A 20,667-nucleotide genomic window follows, 5' to 3' on the forward strand; every position below is an offset into this window, starting at 1 on the left:
CCTCAGTACAAAGCTCCAGTCGTGAACACACCCACTGGCCACAGCAAAAGAGCACTGTGCGTGGGCACAGGTGGGTCCCAGCCCCTCTGGCTGGATGCAGCTTAAGTGCAGAGCCTGAATGAAGACTTTCATTGCTGTTTGCTGTTTTTGTTGGCCAGTTGCCATGGCAAACATTTGCAGGTGGCTTGGCCAGATTTTGACACTTAAATATTTGAGGTTGTGATAAAAATCAGAATATTACTACAATATGGTTCTGTGCAGCCTCAAAAAAAAAAAAAAAACTATCTGCAATTTCAAATGCTCATTTAAAGACACAGTCTCCAGAGGGAACTCATGTTTTAAAATAAGTACTCACTTCCTCTTTGCTGAGAGAAATAAAAGAGTCGACCATCCCCAAATGTTACCACCTAGAGTTTCATTCTGAATCCACTGGTGAGATGGGCTGGCTGGTTCCTCGCTGAGCCCCCACGATCATCCGGGCAAGGTTTTGGATGGGTCACAGAGAGAAAATGGAAATGACAGGATGTGTGGGTTGAAATCAACATGGTAAGCACGACAGGGAAGGATCTGAAGAAAGGGAACAGCCTCCAAGTCTGGCAATGAGACAGAGTCCTAAAAGTGACAATTATCTCTTAGAACACACCAGGAGAGACATGCGACACCCTAGGACTGGGAAAAAAATGGGAAAACAGATGGGTCAGGAGGTCAAAACGATCAGAGAAACACCCCCACCCATCCAGGCAGAGTGACACAGCCTAGAAATGTCACCCAGTTGTACAGCCTGGGCCAGCTAGGTAAATTATTGACAGTCAGCACCCATCTCAGAATGTAGAGCCGACCCTTACAAGGTTGTTGCGCAGAAACCAGCATTGTCCTAACAATGGCCGAAAAGCAAGGGCCTCCAAGAGGGTCGCTGGGGGCTGGTGGCGGAAGGCAGGAGAACTCCAGGGGAGAAGGAATGCTGTAAAACTGCTAGTAAACTCGAGCACATTTTATGTTTTTTCCCCTTGAAAGAAAAATAAAATAATTATAATTAGCTGGCCTAACTGTGAATTGTCTACCCGAAGCCAAACCACTAGAGTGAAGGCACCCCTTGAGATCCCCATGCTGTCTTTGACAAACCCACCCCACCCTCCTGGCATATTATAGGTTCTTGCTTTAGACGGTGGCGACGTTTGTTCCCATAGTCATCTGAGAAGAAAAGAAACCTTTAACAGACACTTGCTAATTTAGTGTTGGCTTCTCCCAACAAAGCCAACCATTCAAGTGGGCGGGTTAATGTTCTGTTTCTCGAGGGGGAAACCAAATGGACCCGCAGCAAACTCACAGGCTTGTCACTGCCCACAACTCTCATTTGCTAAGGTGAGTCTTCACATGTCACAAGCCATCCCAAGAAGCTGAGAAATGGGAGACAAGGTGTCCCTTCCAGAGCACACGAGAGAGGACTAAGCCAGTGCTGTCCCCAGTGCTCAGTCTCGGCCTGTCCTTCTTACAAGCATTACACACAAGGGAAAAAGACACACTGACGGATTGTGGGACAGCTTCTAATTTTCTTTTAATCGCCATATCCAATATTCCACTGGATATTCAAACTAAACTCTGGTGCATGTCCCAAACCCAGCAGGCTCCCTTTTCTGTTAGAAACTCTGGGAACATAGAGCAACCAGTCCTCAGCATCCAACAATATGCATTCATCATAGCTCATTAGCTGAAGCTATTATCTTCTCTGCCTGTGAACGCGAATGCTCTTAAATCTTTTATTTCCTCTTCACTCAGCGCTTGCGAGGGTGGGGGGAAGAGACACCATCCTCATTCTGGAGATAAGGAAGTGGGCCAGAGACTCTGCATTTCTCAGAAGCTCCTGGGTAATGCTCACGCTGCTGGTCCTCAGACCACACCTAGTAGCAAGGGGCTAGAGCTATCACATCATACTCAGAAGTGAGAGCTCTTTTCATCCCACAACACAGTGCCCGGGACCATCCTACCAATTGCACCAATGCCTCAATATTCGCTTTTTTACATAAATGAGAGGGAGAGGGCCTGCTTCCTTTGTTCTGTCTACTCCAGGAATGAATATGGACCAATACAGAGAGAGGGGAGACACTTCTTGCCACCACCCTCAAGCATTTGTCTTGAGAACTATGCTGTGGCCTCCATAACATCCGTGGAGTTACCTGCAGTCATTCATTACTATACATGAATCTTGATGGGAGAAACCATGACACAGAATGACTTGCTCCCCCACCCCCGAAAAGTCAGGGTCCAACAGCATCCACCAAGCAGAGATTCCCTCTCCCTTCTCCCATCAAAAACATCACTCTGAGCTCTAGGCAATATCTCACCCACCAGTAAAACCAACTTCTGTCTCATTCAATCTGAACACTAGAAATAAGGAGAAAATCTGGAACCTTCCCCGAGCTCCAGCCAGGCCCCAGAGACAGCCGAGGAGGTCTCCTTACCCGATCTGGCGGTTGGTGGAAGGTGCTTGTGTGATGACGGAGCTGGACTGGGGTGACGGCATGGCTTGCTGAATCACAACGCTGGTGTCATGGTTGGGCATCCGGGTGCTGCCAAGCTGGTGAGCTCCGGGCCCCGCCATGGCCCCACCAACTGTATTATGCATCGAGATACTCTGCCCAGAGAAGACAGAGGGGAAAGGTCAGACAAAGTCAATGTTTTATCCCACTCTCAAGCTCTCAAAGGCCAAAATTGGGAATCTGGTCATGTCAACTAAATAGAGAGTTATGGTTTCTGGCAAGCCATGGGCCCATTCATCTTGTTATAACGTACAACTAGAAGATGAAAAATAACTACTCATCCTAAGAGTAAAGCACATTAGAAAATACCTTGAAGTTCACTAATCACTCTGTCGCCATCCTGAGGTGAGGTTTACATCAGGGACGTTTAGTGACTTGGCGTGATATATGGCGCATTTGAAAATGATTTCTGTGGTATGTGCATAACACTGTGATTTAGTGAAGAGCCGTTCGGCATTCTGCTTTGAATGACAAGCACACGGGGTTACTTTTTCTTTTTCAGTCAAGCACTGTTTTCCCCCCCAGGGATTGACTACTTTTCCCAGTCATAATCTGGGTATTCATGAGCCAAGCCCGACAACCTGGGGAGAATGGACGCTTGGAACAGACGATGGGGTGTCTGGGATCCAATGACACCAGAGCAAGTGTTGCAACTTCTGCCATAGTTCCATAAAATCAATCCGGAATAAGTATATGCCATCACGGAATGCAGAATGATGGATTGTCTGCTTGTTCACGGACTTTTCCTGTCAAATGTAGAATGTTTGTGTCCAAAACGCTCTCCCATGGTGCTTGGAGCATAGGAGGCATTCGGTAAACAACATACTGCGTCAACAAACCAGTGAATGAAAAAAAATGAGACTACTAAATTGCTCAAGGGATTGAATATTTATTTCGGATGGCTTGAATGAAGGTTTCATTGTTTAAAATTCAAAAGTACAGTAAAACACGCAAGATAAAGCTGGCTGAAAAGGCAACTCGTCCAGAAAAGAAGGTCACAGGGGAATCGAGAGGGGTTCACCCTGGGGCTGAGGAGGGCTGATCCACACGGTGGGCTAAGGTGAAGAATTCAGAACCTAGAAAAGAAAGGGAAAGTGCAGAGCAAAGCTAACTAAGTGGCCTCTGCCAACCACTGGGCACAGCGCTTCAGCCTAGGAGAGCAGAGACTTTCGAGAGGTCAGCTGGACAACGGGTTAAGGATGGCAGGAAAGAAATGAAGTGTCACTAGCAATTTACCAGAGGGGGAAAAAAAAAAAAAAATATATATATATATATATATATATATATATATATATATATATATATATATATATATATCTGTCTGCGCTCCGGGGTTAGCAAAGAAAAACGTAAATGTTACCCCGGAGAACGAGAAGGGGTTCTTTGAAGTTCTTCTGCAAAGAACAGGATTTCCTGCACTACGTGTTAAATGATGGTGATAACATGCAGGGTACTTGGGGTGGTTGTGTCCATCACATTGCGCCTTTCCCATGTTTCGGAGTTCTGACTCCTGACCACACAGTTTGTCAGGCGTCCAGATGGAAACTGGGCACCTGGCTCAGACTGTGAGCCGACTGTTGTCGCGGGTTCCCCAAGGCATGAACAGGCTTATACAGACACACCCAGGCCAAAGCCCCTCTTATATACAGGGAGGCTTTTCTGATGTGGGAAAAGACTGTGGTTGGTTAAAGTAAGATGAAAAGAAGTGGTGATTTGTATTGGGTGGCAGAGCAGGACTGTGCATGAGTTCTTTTTACAGGATCTAGACAGAGAGAACCGAACTAAAAATAATACAAATAAAAATAATTGTGTTATTTCCTTTGAAAGGGAACCTTAGCAAATGTACTCCCCTGGGTCTTAATGAGGTCTTGAAGGAAACAATTGCAAGTATTATTTTTTCCATTGTTTGAATCCTCAAAGATATTCAAAAGTTTTCATCTTGCTCACAGTCATTTACTTTGTTAATAATAGTCCCTGACTCTGTTTTTAGAATTATTTCTGTTGCACTGTGCTATCCCAGGTAATCAATCAAGCTGCATAATTAATTTTTTTAAATAATAATTTTTAAATTCACAAACAAAATTATAAAATTGATGATCTCCCTTTGAGTTACCTTTGACTGCCCACATGCAATCCCCAAATACCACAAATTCAACTTAAGCATCCTATATCTCTATCTTCCCATCTATCCTTCCACCAAGCGAACCCAACCAGCACCATCTCCTTTCCTGGACTAGACAGTGGTCTTCTAGCTGGTGCCCTGTCTCTCCCTCGGGCTTCCCTTCCCTCTTCCCCATACTGTACCCACAGTGATCTTCTCAGAGTCAAAACTGACCAGATCTCTACAACTCTCCCTACACCCGCAACCCCAGTTTCCCACATGGTTCCCGTGGGTTAGAAGACACTGACAGCACTCTTTGGATGACCTTCAGGGCCTGTACAGGACCCTCCAACTTCCCCAGCTCATCACTCACCACCATCCCTCTTGCTCTCTCTGATTCATTCCACCTTACTGAAATGTCCCTGCTCTCAAACTGACCATGGTCCATTTCAGCACAGGGCCTGGGAACAGGCTCTATTCTATTACCTATGCCCTGCCCCTGACTACACCTTCAAATATCAGCTCAAGCATCTCATGAGGAAGCCTTCCCTGACCTCTCCAACGATGGGCACCATCTCCCTCTCCTTTGTAGTACTTTTCACAATTGTACAATTGTTTTTGATTATTTGATTAATATCTGTTTCTTCCTTTGGAATATAAGCACCATTAGAGAGGGGACTAAATGTAATTCTATTGCCTATTTTGTCTCTGTTGCCTAGGTCAGTGCCTAGCATACAGTAGGCATTCAATAAACATTGAGTGAATGAGTAAAGCATAAAATAACATTCATGGAACATTTAGTTTGATGAAATTTTATCTTTTATTCCATATGCAATTTTTCAGAGTGCTAACTTCTTGTCTATTTACCTCAAAATCTTAAAATAGACTCCCAATAATAAGCTTTAGATGCCATGGTCCTTGTTTGACTATGGGCTGGAGAAATGCGGAGGGTCAGGATCCAGAAAGAAGCCACAAGCATGGCATGTAGATCGGAAGGTAAAGCTTTGATACAATATCAAGTGGAGCTTTGGAGCAAAATAACTAAGCAGTGAAATTCAAGTCTGAGCACTTTGGCTCAAATGATGGCAACAATCATTATTTATCTCCACCATGAAAACCAAACAAAATTGGCCTATGCCGCAGCACAAATACATTGGTTTCATCTGTCCAGAGTAAAGCAGAGTAAATGAGAGAAAGAAGTCTGTCTCCCCACCCTCACCCCCAACACCAAGAACAGTTTAAGAATCTTCTCTGAGAATCATTAAAAAGAACAAAAAGGACTACCTAGGGAAATGGCTCACACCCGCCCCACCAACCTCATCTCTTTTTCTCTGTGCTCTCTATTCAGAGATAGAAAAGGCTACTGACAGTTACATTCTAATTCTTCAATAATCCGCTTTCTCCCCACCACATGAAATCATTCTCCAGCCTCCTTCTCCATGCCCAGAGGGTAATTTCAAAACATTGTGGAAAAAGAAACAATTAGGCAAACAGCACCGTTTCATATTAGGAGATAATTTTTTTTTCTTTAAGCATTACATAGTAACTCAAACATGAAATTACTTTCTGAGTTCATATTTTCCCAATTACTGGTTCAAAACCTATCTTCATTGATAAAAGAACGGTGTTTTACCTCCAGATAAATTAAATATCCAATTTCAAAAACACAAGGAGTGATTCTATCTTGCTGAATTATTGCTCTGGTAGAGGTGTGTAGATTTGGAGCTGGTGAAACAGTATCACAAAACCAGTGGACTAATGTCAGTGCCCGAAAGGAATTGGGGTGTTCCTCGAAATTCAGCCTTTGGCCTTTTCTTGTTCAACATATTTATCAACATCTTGGATGAAGATGTAAAAATTGTGCTTGTCAACTCTGCAGTTGACACATGTTGGGAGGCAGAGCTAATGTTCTGCATAGTAGACTCAGGTTTTGCTGAGCCAACTGTGTGATCTGGCCTCCAAGAATGCTAACATAAATCTAGGTTGTTGTAAGAGAAGTGCAATGTCCAGATCAAGGGAAGTAATTATTCCCCTGTAGAGCACGTTTGTGCTGACCACATTTGGCGACCACATTTTAAGGGGGAAATTGACAAATAGGAGGGAATGAAAGCCATGAAGGCATCCAAAATGTATCACAGGAAGAACAGTAGAAGAATCAGGGAATATTTAGTCTAAAGAAGAGAAGACTTAGAGGGTCATGCTAATTGTCTTCAAATATTTGCATGATTCGATGTAGTATCTGATGCTCCAGCAGCCATCATTTCAAAAAATGAGATCATGATGATAAAAGCCAATAATAACTACAATGTGAGTACCTGTTTTGAAGCACCCACCATGGTAGATGCTTTATAAACTGCAGTTCTAATCCTCACAATGACCCTACAAAGTAGGCATTATTATGCTCATTTTAAGATGAAAAAAAGAGTAATCTCTGCAGTATGACTAAGGACATGCCATTCACGTCTGGCTGCCCTCACTTCTTCTGGATTGATACTTTAAAAATATGAATTTGACCTTTTTGGGAGATAAATTTACCAATATGTAGGGATATCCAGAGACAAAACAAGCTGCCTTGTAAAGTACTGAGCTTCTGGCATCAGTAAGTCAGTAGAGACTAGAGGCCAGCTGTCAAGGATGTCACCAAGAGGATTCTCGTACCAGGAGGGAGATGGCACTAGATGACCTCCAAGGTCTCTTCCATTGCTAAGATTCTCTCATTTATGATACATGGTTTATACTTTGGCTCAAATGCTTCCAAATGATTAGTAATATGTGATATGTTGACAATATACTGGCTTAGGTGTTAGAAGGTCTCTTCTAATCCAGTCTCTCTACCCTCCCTAGAGCCATGTAACCTGGGTAAATCATTCAACCTTCCTGGGCTTCATGGCCTCACTGATAAAAGCAGGGGTTGGACCACATGCTCTCCATGATCTTTTTCAGCTCTGATACTCCATAAGTCTCTTTCTGTGTTACATTTTATGAGACACTCAAGATCCAAACAGACTTTTTAGACTTTGATTCATGAGCTTAGAAACATTGATTTTTTTTCCCTCCATAACCATAAGCTTTTGCAGAAATTAGCCTTCTGAAAATTATAGCTTTCTGTCAAACCCAAGGGAGCAAGACTCAAGAAATGAACCTAACAAAAAGTAAAATTTCTCAAACATCAAAGATGAAAGCTCCATAGACAAACTGTCTTCAGCCATACTTTTCCCTCTTTGGTTCAGATTTCTCTACGTGTCCTTGGAATTCTTCCTCCCTTCATGTCCCTTGCTCTCCATTCATTGTTGTTCTGAGACATAAAGGGTGTGAATGGGATGAGAACCAGGGAAATAATGAGTCTTGATTGCATACTCAGTGAGCTTGAGGTAGAGTGGTAATTGTCTTTCTGCATGCATGGACTTGGAATACAATATGCAAAAAAACAACCTGATGCATATGAATATACATCCGTGTTCTTACAAATAACTATAATTTCAGGGTGTGGTAATGAAGGATGAAGGGAAGTGGCCCACAAACGAAAGTGAAGGTTGGAGCATACACGCAAAATGATGTTGATTCCCATAAGGTCCCAAAATGTTATCTTCAAATCTATAGTCTGTCCAACTGCCAAGGTGTGGAGACTTTATGGGTTTCTCTATAAAGAGCCAGGGTCATCCGACACGCGTTTACAAGTTGAGTTGTGCAATCTTGAAATTGTCTGCATCTTAATGATGCCCGGGCAGTTAGAAAGACTTTCAGAACTTCCCAGATGTAAACATCCATGAACTGCATCTAAAAGATGTCTGAGACATTCACAGAATAACAAAGGTTCTAACTTTCTGGGAGATACAAGGCTCTCTGGAGGTGTAGAAAAGATTCTAGAGGGTCTCGACCCCTCCTTTCTGGCACTCGCAGGAGCGGGAGTACCACCATGGGTATTTTGAGGCCTACAGAGGGTGGGCTGCTCCAGACAGAGGAGTAAGTGAGGTGTTAGAGGAGACACAGCAGGTAGGGTGGGGAGGCCAGGGGTCATGCAGGCTGCATCTCTCTCCAGAGAATTCTCCTTAGCAGAGTCACACAGTGCAAGATGGACACCATAAGATAAGAAACCATGCCAGGCAGCTTGTGCAGGAGGGGAAGAAAGAGGAGAGCACAGGGCATGGCACAACTACAGCCTTGACATGCACATTTAAATGCTTCTTTTTCGAATTTGCTACTTATACCTGGAAAATTCTAAGAGGACCCAAAGTACAGCAAGAAAACATGAGCACTGGAGTCAGGGTCAAGTTCACATTAGCTCTACGTCGCCTGAGGTGTGCTATTCAGATTCTCCGAGCCATACCCTCCTCATCTTTAACGTGGAGATAATGATCTACTGGCCAGGGTTGTGGTGAACGTCATAGGAGATAACAGATGTTCTAGCATAGTGCCTGACAACAAATGTGTACTTCATTATTTTTAGTAAAGTTCGGAATGTGAAGCTCAGAGAGTAACAGTTCATTCAGGGTGGCTAATCTCCATGGCTGATACTAGTAGAAATATCATGAATAATAGCTAACACTTACACAACATTACCATATGTCAGAAAATTTCATCTTTATCATCAGTCTAGAAGGTAGGTATGATTATTATCTCCACTTCACAGATGTGGAAACTGAGGAACAGAGAAGTTAGTGACTTGCTCAAAGTCACACAGCCAATAAGTGGAAGAGCTCAGATCTAGGCAGTTTGGCTTCAGAACCCAGGCTCTTACCTACTAAGCCCATATGGCCTCTACACTCTCACTATAAAAATATTTTCTATTAGAAAGTGACATGGTAAAAAATATTTGTATCTGATATCTTTCCATGAACATTAAAAGAAGTTATGAATTGGTGCTGGCATGTAATCCTGAGAACTACAATATATCTGTCATACCACTAATTTGGATCAATGTTATCACCACCATCTTCACACCTTAAAAAGCCTGGGAAAACACCATGAATTCACTTCAAAGTGATTTGATTCCCTATCAGGGCACGTACCCAGGTTGTGGGTTGGATCCGCGGTCAGATGGGTGCAGGAGGCAACCAACTGATATTTCTTTCTCACATCAATGTTTCTCTCTCTCTCTCTCTCTCTCTCTCTCTCTCTCTCTTCCTCTCTCTCTCAAATCAATAAATGTATCCTCAGGTGAAGACTTTTTTTAAAAAAGATCATGTTGCCCTGGCCGGTTTGCTCAGTGGTTAGAGCATTGGCCTGCAGGTTAGAGATGCAGGTTCAATTCCGGTCAAGGGCACATAACTCAGTTGCAGTTCAGTCCCCAGCCTTGCTCAGGGTCATGTGGGAGGCAACCAATCAATGTGTCTCTCTCACATTGATGTTTCTTTCTCTCCTCCCCCCCCCCCCCCCGCCCTGCCCCACTGTATCTGAAAATAAATGAAAAAATATCCTTGGATGAGGATTGAAAAAATAAATAAATAAAAAAGATCATGTTGCCTGCTACATAGGCATTTTATACTGGTTTGGAATGAATTGGGCAGGTTAGGATTAGGGAGAGAAAGCTGTAGTTCAGAGATTGTTGAACAGCATTTTTATCAAACTGCTAAAACAAACAAGAAACCCTCACTTGCTCACCCTCTGATGTTAGTTTACCTTCCCCGGGAGTTCCAATTGCTCAGAGAAAGCCTGAGAAAGAGATAATTTCTCTGATGTTTGGATCAAGTTCAACTTCCGAGGCAAATTCCCCAGCAATGGGTAGTAAGGCAGCTCACACACTGATGTGATTCTCAGTGGCCTTCGCCTACCCACCCGTTTCCAGGAAGCAGGCCCCCCTCCCCCGCGCCCGTGGGGCTGTGGCCTTGAGTCTGCAGAATACAGAGCAGCCGTGCTCTCCTCCAATCCCATACCTCTGTCATCTTTTCTAATACTGGGTTTGAGGCAGCGAAGCCCGGAACCATCCCTGTAAGTGTTTTATAGCTATTCATTTAATACTGTAGTAAAATGCGCAAAACAATAAATGTCTTCTCAGGTGCCACCCTTGACTGTGAGAAACAATTTTCAGGTGTCTCTCAAAGATCCTGCTCCTTCACGTTCAGAGTCTCAGTGCCTTGGACGGTCTATGTTTCTGCTCTCACCTATCGCTTTATTGTCTTGGTTGCTTCTGCTAAATATAAGCATATGAGTTAAAAGGAAGGAAATGGTGCTACTTCATTCGGGTTACTGGAATTACAGTTAGGCATATCTCTGTGGTTGATGTTTCTATGGATATCCTGGAAGCCAGAAACTAGAGCAACACCACTGAAAATGATACTGTACTTGTCACTGGTAAGGTTCCTCATTTCTCAAGGATCAAGAACCATGTGATTTCATTCATATGTGGGATATAAAACTGAAAGCAACAAATGAACAAATGAGACAAACAAACAAAAACTCATAGACACAGACAACAGTATGGTGGTTGCCAGAGGAAAAAAGGGGGTGAAGGGGAGATAGTAAAGGATAAAGGGGGTCAAATATATAGACAGAAAGATATTTGACTTTGGGTGGTAAACACACAATGCAATACACGGATGATTTATTATAGAATTGTACATTTTATTAACCCATGTCACTCCAATAAATTTAATAAAAATAAAATAAATAAATGAGAAAAATGACTCTTCTTCCAAAAAGATGTACATTTCATCATGGCACCAGTCTACTTAGACTTCTGCTGGTCATCCATTACCTCCTATATATGCCTTCACACTGACTTCAATCTTCTACAATCTGGTCCCAGTCCATTTTTCCCACACCACCTCCTGGCAGCCCATCCTCAGCATCACCTCCACCCCTTACTGGTCACGCACACAGACCTCAATGCTCGTTGACGATTCCACACCATGTCATGTCTTTTTTCACCCTTGCACATAATATTTCTTCTATGCAGTCAATTCATTCATCAAGAACCAGCTCTGAGGTTTCCTCCTCTGTGGAGCCTTCCCCCCACTCTTTCTGGTCCCGATAGTTGTTTCCTGCTCTGTGCCCCCACAGGGCCTTGTCCACACCTCATCAGAGAGCATGACTTGTTTCCATGAGTGATTCCTCCAGTCGGCTTGGAGCAGGGAATACACCACGTTCATCAGGGAACAGCCAGTGTCTCCCATGATGTGCATGTCACAGATACGCAATAAATTCAACTGTTCAGTGAATAAATGAATAATGTGTGATGTTGAACAAGTTTAGAGCTTCTCTTTGCTTCAGTTTTCTTATTTTTTAAATAGAAACAACCCTACTGTGTAAGATTTGTATAATGATTAAGTTAAGTAACATAAATATGGAGCTTAGTGCAATGTTGAACACATTAAATGCCCAATAAATGTTAGTAGCCATTATTATAATTATCATTGCTATTATCATGATTACTACCAAGGCTAACACTACCTCTCCACTAGGTAGAATTAATTAACCACTCTTTTGTCTTCCATCTTATCTCATACATACTTCTCTCAAAGCTCCTGTAACACATTGGTGTATTTATCTATTTTTAAGATCAATTTTCCCTTTCTGGCTGTGAACACTTTGACTACAGGAACAGGGTCTGATTCCATATCATTGTTCTCAGGGCCTCATACAATGCCTGTCACCTAGATGTTTGCTGAGTAAATATTTAGTGCTGTGGACAGAAAAAACAAAAGTAAGTGCTCTCCTATAAGGCCTCCAGTTTAGAGGGAATATGGAAATTTAGGGAAGATGGGAATGAAAAACAAATGAATCTGGAAAATGCCTTTACACACAGAGAGAATAGAAACAGGAAGAGACATATCATCTAGAGCTGATTAGACCATGGTCTGAAGGGCAAAGGGCTAGTCAACAGGTCTGTGTTTGCTTCTGAGCTCCACCATTAAGCACATGATCTTGTTTAACATCCTCAATCTGTTGATTTTGTCTTCATGATTCCCACATCTGTCTTTCCTTTGCTATCCCACAAACTCCAGAGCTTTGTCACCTCCTTTCTTGATCACACAATAGCTTCCTACTGCTCTCCAGGCTTGCAATCCTTCTGGTCCTTCCCAGACCACGCCAGACCTCACTGTCCAATTAGTTGGTATACATCAGCACATCTCTAATGTCACTCCTCAACTCCAAAACCTCCTGGAGTTCCCCTTTACTGACTAAAGCCCTTGCCTCAAGTCTGTGCATTCAGCCCCATCTCTTACCCTTGTCCCTTGTCCCAACCCTCCACTCCAACCACCCTTCTCTGCTCACTACACAACTCATGAGTTCCAGTTCTCATCTTCACGCCTTTGCAGTAACATTCCCTAGGCCTGGAATTTCTTCTCTTCCTCTCTGCCTAGATGAATCCTGTCTTTTAGGCAATAAATCTGTTGATTGTTGGATGGTATTTTTTTCAAGTACAAAATAAGGAGAGTACACCCTTGCTTCCTTTGACCTCTAAAGTTAAGACATAGTAATGGCTTGGAAAGATCTTTAATAACATAATGTATTGTCCTACAACCCTGCTGTCTCTCCTTTGACGTCTCCACAGGCTCAGAAAGACTGCCTTCCTCTCTTCATTTGAGGTGCATTTTCTCAATATCCCACCCCCCTCCCCAGTTATTTCCTACCTCAGCACTTCAATCCTTTCCTTTAGTATGTGTCACAACGGGCAACTCTTACCATCCTTATTTTCAGTCCGTCACATTATGAATTCCAGGAAGAAAGGGACAGTGCCTGTCTTGTTTTCTATCACTACTACCCGGACGCCTAGCTCAGTGCCTGGCACAGAACTGAATGACAGCTGATGGGACAGATAAATGAATTATGATTTCTGAGGTGATGACATGGGACTAAAGAACAATCCATTTACAATTTCCTACTGTCTAAGTTGGGCACACAGACATGTTAAGCCCGAGATTCAAAGAGATACCATTTGCTGATTTGGGTCCACAGGAGTCGAATCAACATACAGAGGCTACAACACAGCTCAATAGTCTCCTCAAATTGTCATGTGTTCGGTCAACTCAAACCAGAGCCACTGGCTGAATTGAAGCAAGATGGGACTCCCTAAGTCACTGGAAAACAAGGCAGAAAAAAACTAAAGCAAAATGATTAAAAACAAGCAAGAAAGTCGGGTCCTGAGGCCAGTGTAGGGTGGGGAGTGGATCGCATCAATGGCCTTAGCACAATCACTTCTGTGTTGCCTGGGGAAGAAAGGGGTCTTTAATATCAGGAAAGGGGTGCTAAGCATACAATGAAGTGCTGAGAAGTCACACTGAGAACCTGGTATAGTCATGCAGGAGGCAAATGGCCCATTCTAGGATTACTAAACAAATTTCTCTCCCTTCCTTACCAGAAAATGTAAAGTGACTTAAAATAAGAGCACATATAAAACTACCACAGGGGTGCCAAGGGTCTATTTCTTCAGCATTTCAAAGAGAATCAAATACTTACTTAATGACCAGAAATATAAACATAGCACTCTCTTAAAAGCTGCTAATGATATACTACAGATCTGAGAAGAGACTTTCCTTTGCCTTTCCATCTCCCAAGCCCCCCCTCCTCAGCTCTTCTCTCCTGGCCAAAAGATCGGCAGGGTAGGGCTGGCCACAACGATGGATTTGCCTGAAAACTCTCCTGCCTGCAGCGTTGGTTAGGCATCTGCATTCCTGAATATTTGGCAACATTATGCGCTTAACATAAAATAGGAATGTGATCTTCAGTGAGAAGGAAAATGTGCTACAAGATGGACTTCCTGCTCTGAAACAATAGAGAATGAGCGTGCTCGCACGTCACCACACTTCTGGTGGAACCTGTCAGGTGGCTCCCCATGAATGGCCTCGCTTTGTAAATTGTTCAGCACTTCACAGATGCAAGTTACTGTGCTGCTGTTCTAATGATCGATAGGAATCAAGCAGCATATTTCTACCCTGGGAAGTGGCAGTGTTCCTGTAGGACAAGGACCCGGGAATGGCCATCGCTTCCCAGCAAACTAAATCATAGCTCCCAGTGTTTGCTCAGGCGGAGAGCAAAAGCAGAATCACATAACACAGCAGAACAAATCAATGAGGGAGTTTGTCTGTCTTATTTGATGCAATATTAGTACAAAGGGAGAACATTTTTCACTTGACCGCAGCAAACCAAATAGCACTTGTCATGCAGCACAGGGACACTGGCCACAAACGTGCAGGGCAGTTTCCAAAGAAGCTTCTGGAAATCTGAATATTAAGAGTGCATTTGAAAAACATTTTTTTTCCCTAGCAGTAACTTGGGTTTTCTGGATCCTTAGGGGTCCAGAAAAGAGCAATCGAGGTAAGTGAGGTGGTTTCTGTTTACCAACCTACACGATATCGCCTATTACTACTGTGACCTCATTTGCTACTAACTCCTGACCTGTTCACTCTGCTTCGGATTCATGCTCACCTCCTTACTGTTCTGCTAACACAGGGCAACCTTGGCAGTCACTGTTCCCACAGGCGGGAAGGCTTCTCCCCATCATCCTCAGAGCGCTCTCCCTCACCTCTCCCAAATGTTTGCTCTCACGTGACCTCCCAATGCCACCCTGTTGGGAACTATTGCCTCCGTGATCCCACATGCCCTCACTCAGCAATCCTATCCCATTCGCAACCTCCATTCCTCCCTCCCGTGTTCCAATCCAGAAGCATCAGACTCTTTTGGATCCCTATTCTTAAAATAAGAATTTGAGAAAAGAAACACATACCAAAAACAAACAAACAAAAAAAAAAACCTAATGGCTCTATGTTTTTTTGTTGTTGTTGTTTTTTATTACCAATGATCTTTTTTATAATTTTTTTTCCGTAGATGTCATGTTTTTAAAATACTTCTTAAAAAGTTAAAAACTGCCCTAGCCGGTTTGGCTCAGCGGTTAGAGCGTCGGCCTCCGGTCCTGAGAGACCCGGGTTCGGTTCCCGCTAAGGGCACGTACCTCGGTTGCAGTTTATCCCCGGCCCTGGTTGGTCGTGCGGGTGGCAGCCACTCGATGTGTCCCTTTCACGTCGATGTTTCTCTCTCTCTCTCTCTCTCTCTCTCTCTCCCTCCCACACTCTATCTGAACAAAAAATGGAAAAAATGTCCTCGGGTGAGGATAAAAAAAATAAAAATAAAAATAAAAAGTTAAAAACTTGTTTTCTTATACAGTTACCTGTCTTTTGATGTTTTCACATTCCTCAATTCCTAAAATCTCATTTCTCTCCATTGTTCCACCGGACATCGTTCCCCAGTGTTCTTGTCAAGCAGAAACTGAACCCTGGCTGGTCTGGGCAGACTTACTGCAGACAAACATCCAAGTTCAATTAGAGAGCTGACTGCCGCACCACTTGGGGTCCCAGTAGAAAAAAGATGGCCCACTCAGGATGGGCAATTTGAGGAGTGAGTGTACTGAGGAACTGTTTGCAAAGGCATGGGCAGAGGGCTGGAAGCCACAGCCACAGTGCAGCGAGTACCCTGGGGCGTGTGGCAGGGAGCTGGGAGCAGCCCTAGCTTAGGCAGCAAGAGAAAGGGAGATTCCGGGAAGAGAGAGGTTCGCAGGACCAGAGGAGGAGAGAGCCGTCTGGAGAGGGCACCTGGCAGGGGCTGTGACCTCTGTCAAAGGAGGCAACTAACTGACAGAGCTGGGAGAACAGACACTCAGGCTCCCTTCCCTCCCTCTCTGGACCCTGCCGTGGTGCCCCTGTGACCAGTGGCCTCAATTCGGTGGGAAAACACAGGTTAAAGGTGCCCCATAATGTGCTATATACAGGCCAGCCTGGCAGGGTGGAGAGCAGGGTGGGAAAGGGGTAAGTGGGCCTGGATGGACAATCAGAAAAAATACAGTACAACTATGCTTTGATTAAACTTGCATTGTTTTATTTTACCAGCAATATATTTGTAATATCATTGCTCATTAGGGTAACCTTATTTGAGAAAAAAATAGGTGGGAAGGAACAAAACTACCATTATATAGTGAAAACTAATATTTTATTATATCTCTCCAGATATTTTCTCTACACACACACCAGAATAGTACATAATATACACATATGTGTGTGTGTGTGTATAGATAGGTATATAGATAGATAAAGATATCCAAGAAATTCAAAAGATCTGAAACCCCAGTCTGGGACTCAGTGACATTTTAACTCTATCCCACCTACACTGACTTTTTAAAAAAATGTTTTCTGTATCTTTATTTCCTTTTCTTTCATTTATACCATCTAAGGGCAGGCCTGTCACTAACTGAACTTGCTCTGAGTTTACCCATGTGTTTAATAATTATAATAGGACTGATAAACACAACAGAAGGCAGAGCTAAGATGGTCCTGTCCCAACCGTGTGCCCGGGAAAGCCAGCTCCACCCCAACAGATGAGCCCAGACAAGCACGGCTCCTCTGAACCCAGCTACACACCCTGAAAAAGGTCTCAGTTTCAGGCCGCCGCTTCCGATTTGTCTACATTCCTGCCGGTGAAACAATCGGGCTTGGAATAAGAACGGCTTCGGACGTGGGAGTCACAGAAGGAAGAATTTGGCCGCTGGTGTCTTTGGGCCATAAAGCCATTACAGGGCTGAGCTCAGTTCTCTCTTCTGCCAGAGTTATTGGATGGGAGGAAAGTAAGAACATTTAGAAGCTGCATTTTTCTACCTTGACAGTCAGGATTTATGGGTTGGCTTGCTAAGCAGAAGCAGGAAGGCCAATGAAATATTTGTATTTAGATGCTCTTCCCCAGCAACCTCTCAGCTCTTGTGTTAGAACAGCAAATCTCTAGGCCCCCAGCCTTAGGCAACTGGAACATTCAATAATTTCCTATCTTGAGTTCATTTCAATCCTATGGTGCCACCTCTCTACTGACAACTTCAAGGTGGAACAAATTCACTAGTATTTGATAGGCCAAGAAATAGTATTTTTAAAACTAAAACTCAGATGTGATCTCAGGGGAGTCAGGGACCCACATAAGAACCATACCCATATTGCCTGAGCTTTTAATGAGTGAGACCCTAAAGGCTTGCATTTTCCCTTTGCATAGCAGCTCATGTCCTTCAGCTGGTAATAGATGTCTGCTGATTTTTGCTCTACAAATGTTTCTTTTAATATTTGAATGCTGTCCAATTACTTTTAAAGAATCTCAATTATAGGCCTATGTATAAAGAAATGTCTTTTTATACCTATTAGTTTACTAGTCACTTTATGAAATTGTTTTCAAACCCCTATAGATCAATTTAGAAATTTAAATTTTCCCTGAAAAGTCAAATAGAATCTCAGTATCGCCCTGGCCAGTTTGGCTCAGCGGTTAGAGCGTTGGCCTGCGGAGAGAGAGACCTGGGTTCGGTTCCCACTAAGGGCATGTTCCTTGGTTGCAGTTTGTCCCCGGCCCTGGTTGGGGTCGTGTGGGTGGCAGCCAGTCGATGTGTCTCTCTCACATCGATATTCCTCTCTCTCCCTTCCCCCCTCTCTCCCTCCCGCTCTATCTGAAAATGAATGCAAAAATGTCCTCGGGTGAGGATAAAAAAAAAAAAAAAAAAGAATCTCAGTATGAAAAGCCACTTCAAAGGTTTACAAGCACTGGTGAAAAGGCATGTTCAAGCAAAAGGTGAAACATAGTATTTGAATTTCTTATACTATCTTCATCCTGGTAATCATCTTTGCCTATGAGTTAGTTCTGCATTTATACATAATATTGATTTCTCTGGGTAGCTGACTAACTCTCCATTCCCCTTTCTAATGGAACAATGACAGTGTTGAGACATAAAAGCTAACCTGTCGCCTGCCGGCATCGGAAGAGACCACCCCCAAGCTTCAGGGCCCCCAGGAGCCCTGCCTCGCGTGTCGCTCCCTTTATTCACACGTCTTGCACAGCCCCTCCTGATCCAGGCTTGGGCTCCATTGGAGAAGTGCTGACAAGGTTCCCCCCCAACCCCCCATTTACGGGGAGGAAAACCATCAGGACTGTCACTGCTGCTCCTGTGGCTACAGAGGGGAAAGACCCATTTGAGCCCAAGTTTTATCTTTACACAGAGGGAATCCAGAAACAAATCTGTCTCTAGCACATTTGGGGAAGCTTTCCACACACGTGCACGCACACACCGCCCTGCTTGCTCCGCGGCAACGCGGGCGCACTGCGCCCTGGCACTGGCTGGACAAAACTCAAGCGGAGGCTGAGGGGGAGGAAGGCTGCGGAGGGTGGGGTGCTCAGCCAGTGGTAGGAGGAGGGGGGCAAAGAGCTTACCGTCTTTTATCTTCATTTCTGTGACATGATCTGATTCTATCTGGTCAATAATGTCCTCTAATTACTAGCAGAGATGAATCATGAAAGATTCCCCTTGTGTTCTCGTGTTCCCCCAAGTCGACATCCCTGTTGGTTCATCCCTGTGAACGTTCTGGACTCACCTACTGAGCACACCTGGAGCCTGTGGTGTGCTCAGCCGAACAGTCACTTCAAGACTGGAAAGCCCTTTGGGACTTCCATGAGAGGCTGACCAGGCGAATGGCACAGGGGTGGGACCGAAAGGGACTCTGACCTGCCTGCAGGCACAGCGTCTGTAACCAAAGAGATGTTAGCTAGCAGCGTGACAACGCCCTTGCTATGCAGGATCGAATTGTTCGGCTTTGGTGGTAACTTAGGAGCATGAAAAAGAACAACGAAAAAGTAGATCCATGGAAGTTAAAATAATCACTGACAAGGGCCACTGGGACCATGGAAAGGAAGGATTAAGTTGTCTCCACCTCATCAGGAGTAGAGAAGGGACTTCAAATGGATGAAGCCAACACAGAGGAGACCCAGGCTGGGAAGACAGGAAAGAAGAAATTCCAAGTTCGAGGAAAAGATTATGATGACCCTGAGAAGTCCCTGCTCCCAGAACGAGATGTCAAAGCCCAGACTTCACAGAGAGCATGGAGGCCAGCGGAGGGCACGTGACCGGGCCAGGGCCCACAGCTAAGTGGAGGCAGAAACAGGACTCGAATTTGGATCTTCTTCTCCTAATTCAGTGCTCTTTCCACTGTGATGGACTTTATAGAGAATTATATTTCTATGAAGTGGAAAGAGTGACTGTATCTCATGTTCATATTTGGATCTGAATATGTTGGCCCAATAAAGTAATTAATCCTTCCTGGAGATGAGAAATCCAGGATGAGACAGACACTCAAATACTCAAAAGAGGCAAGAGTGGCCCTGGCCTGGAACCTCAGTTGGTTAGAGTGTTGTCCTGATATGTCAAGGTTGCAGGTTTGATCCCCAGTTAAAGCACATAAAAGAACCAACTGATAAATGCATAAATAAGTTCAACAACAAATCAATACCCCCCTCCCTCTCTCTTCATTCCCTTTCTCTTTCTCTCTCTCTCAAAAAAAAAAAAAAAATTTTTTTTAAAGAGGCAGGAGTTAAGGTCAAGTCCAAAAGACAACCATCTCGTTAGCATCACCACTGGGTGAAGGCAAAGGGATTCTGTTTGATGACGGACACGCTGGCCTTCAGGTCCTGCCAGTCTCCCACCAGCGGATCAGAATCTCTGACAGCTGAAGGCCCAAGGACACTTACGTTCCAGGGACACCCAGGCCTCCCCAAAGCACAGCACAGTCATCAGGCTGGGTCCCAGCCAGTTGTGTAAGGTATTTAGGGGGAAAAAAACACACACACACAAAAAACACACAGCAAAGAGCTCCTTTTGTTCTGACAATTCTTCCTCACACTTGAAGTGCCCAGCACAAGTAGGGCCCTTTCTTCTGTGCACACTCGGATAATGCTCTGATAAAAGCTTCGACTGCAGAGCGTGGCTGCAGGGACAGGGAGACACCATTGCCGCTGTGGCCTCATATACAGATTGTGTCAGACTTAATGCTGAAATCACAAACGATGTATTTTCGCCCCCTCCAAGCTGCCCATTGTGCGCTTATAAACAGGAACCTGGCAGCATGTCAGGGGTGCAAATTGATTTCCTTTCCCAAATAAAATTTTAAAAAGCAAATAAACAAGGTTATGTTGGCTAATGAAACATTACATGCCAGGCTGGGGAGAATTCTTTTAAAATGCATTTTCTTGAGCAAAGGCAACACAAAGCATCCGTAAAAGGGTCTTTCATAAACAACGTGT

At 44.0% G+C, this 20,667-nt stretch overlaps 1 protein-coding gene across 3 annotated transcripts in view; it reads right to left on the bottom strand.

The window, feature by feature from the left end:
* The window catches only part of CREB5 (cAMP responsive element binding protein 5), a 392,461-nt gene that overhangs the window by 232,265 nt on the left and 139,529 nt on the right, over positions 1–20,667 (bottom strand). For all 3 annotated transcript variants that reach the window (XM_036247061.1, XM_036247059.1, XM_036247060.1), the window contains exon 5: positions 2,460–2,632. In XM_036247061.1, coding sequence (XP_036102954.1) covers positions 2,460–2,632 — 173 coding nt within the window. The remainder of the gene's footprint in view (positions 1–2,459; positions 2,633–20,667) is intronic.

Source organism: Molossus molossus, unplaced genomic scaffold (assembly GCF_014108415.1).
Source record: "Molossus molossus isolate mMolMol1 unplaced genomic scaffold, mMolMol1.p scaffold_m16_p_7, whole genome shotgun sequence".
NCBI classification, from domain to species: domain Eukaryota; kingdom Metazoa; phylum Chordata; class Mammalia; order Chiroptera; family Molossidae; genus Molossus; species Molossus molossus.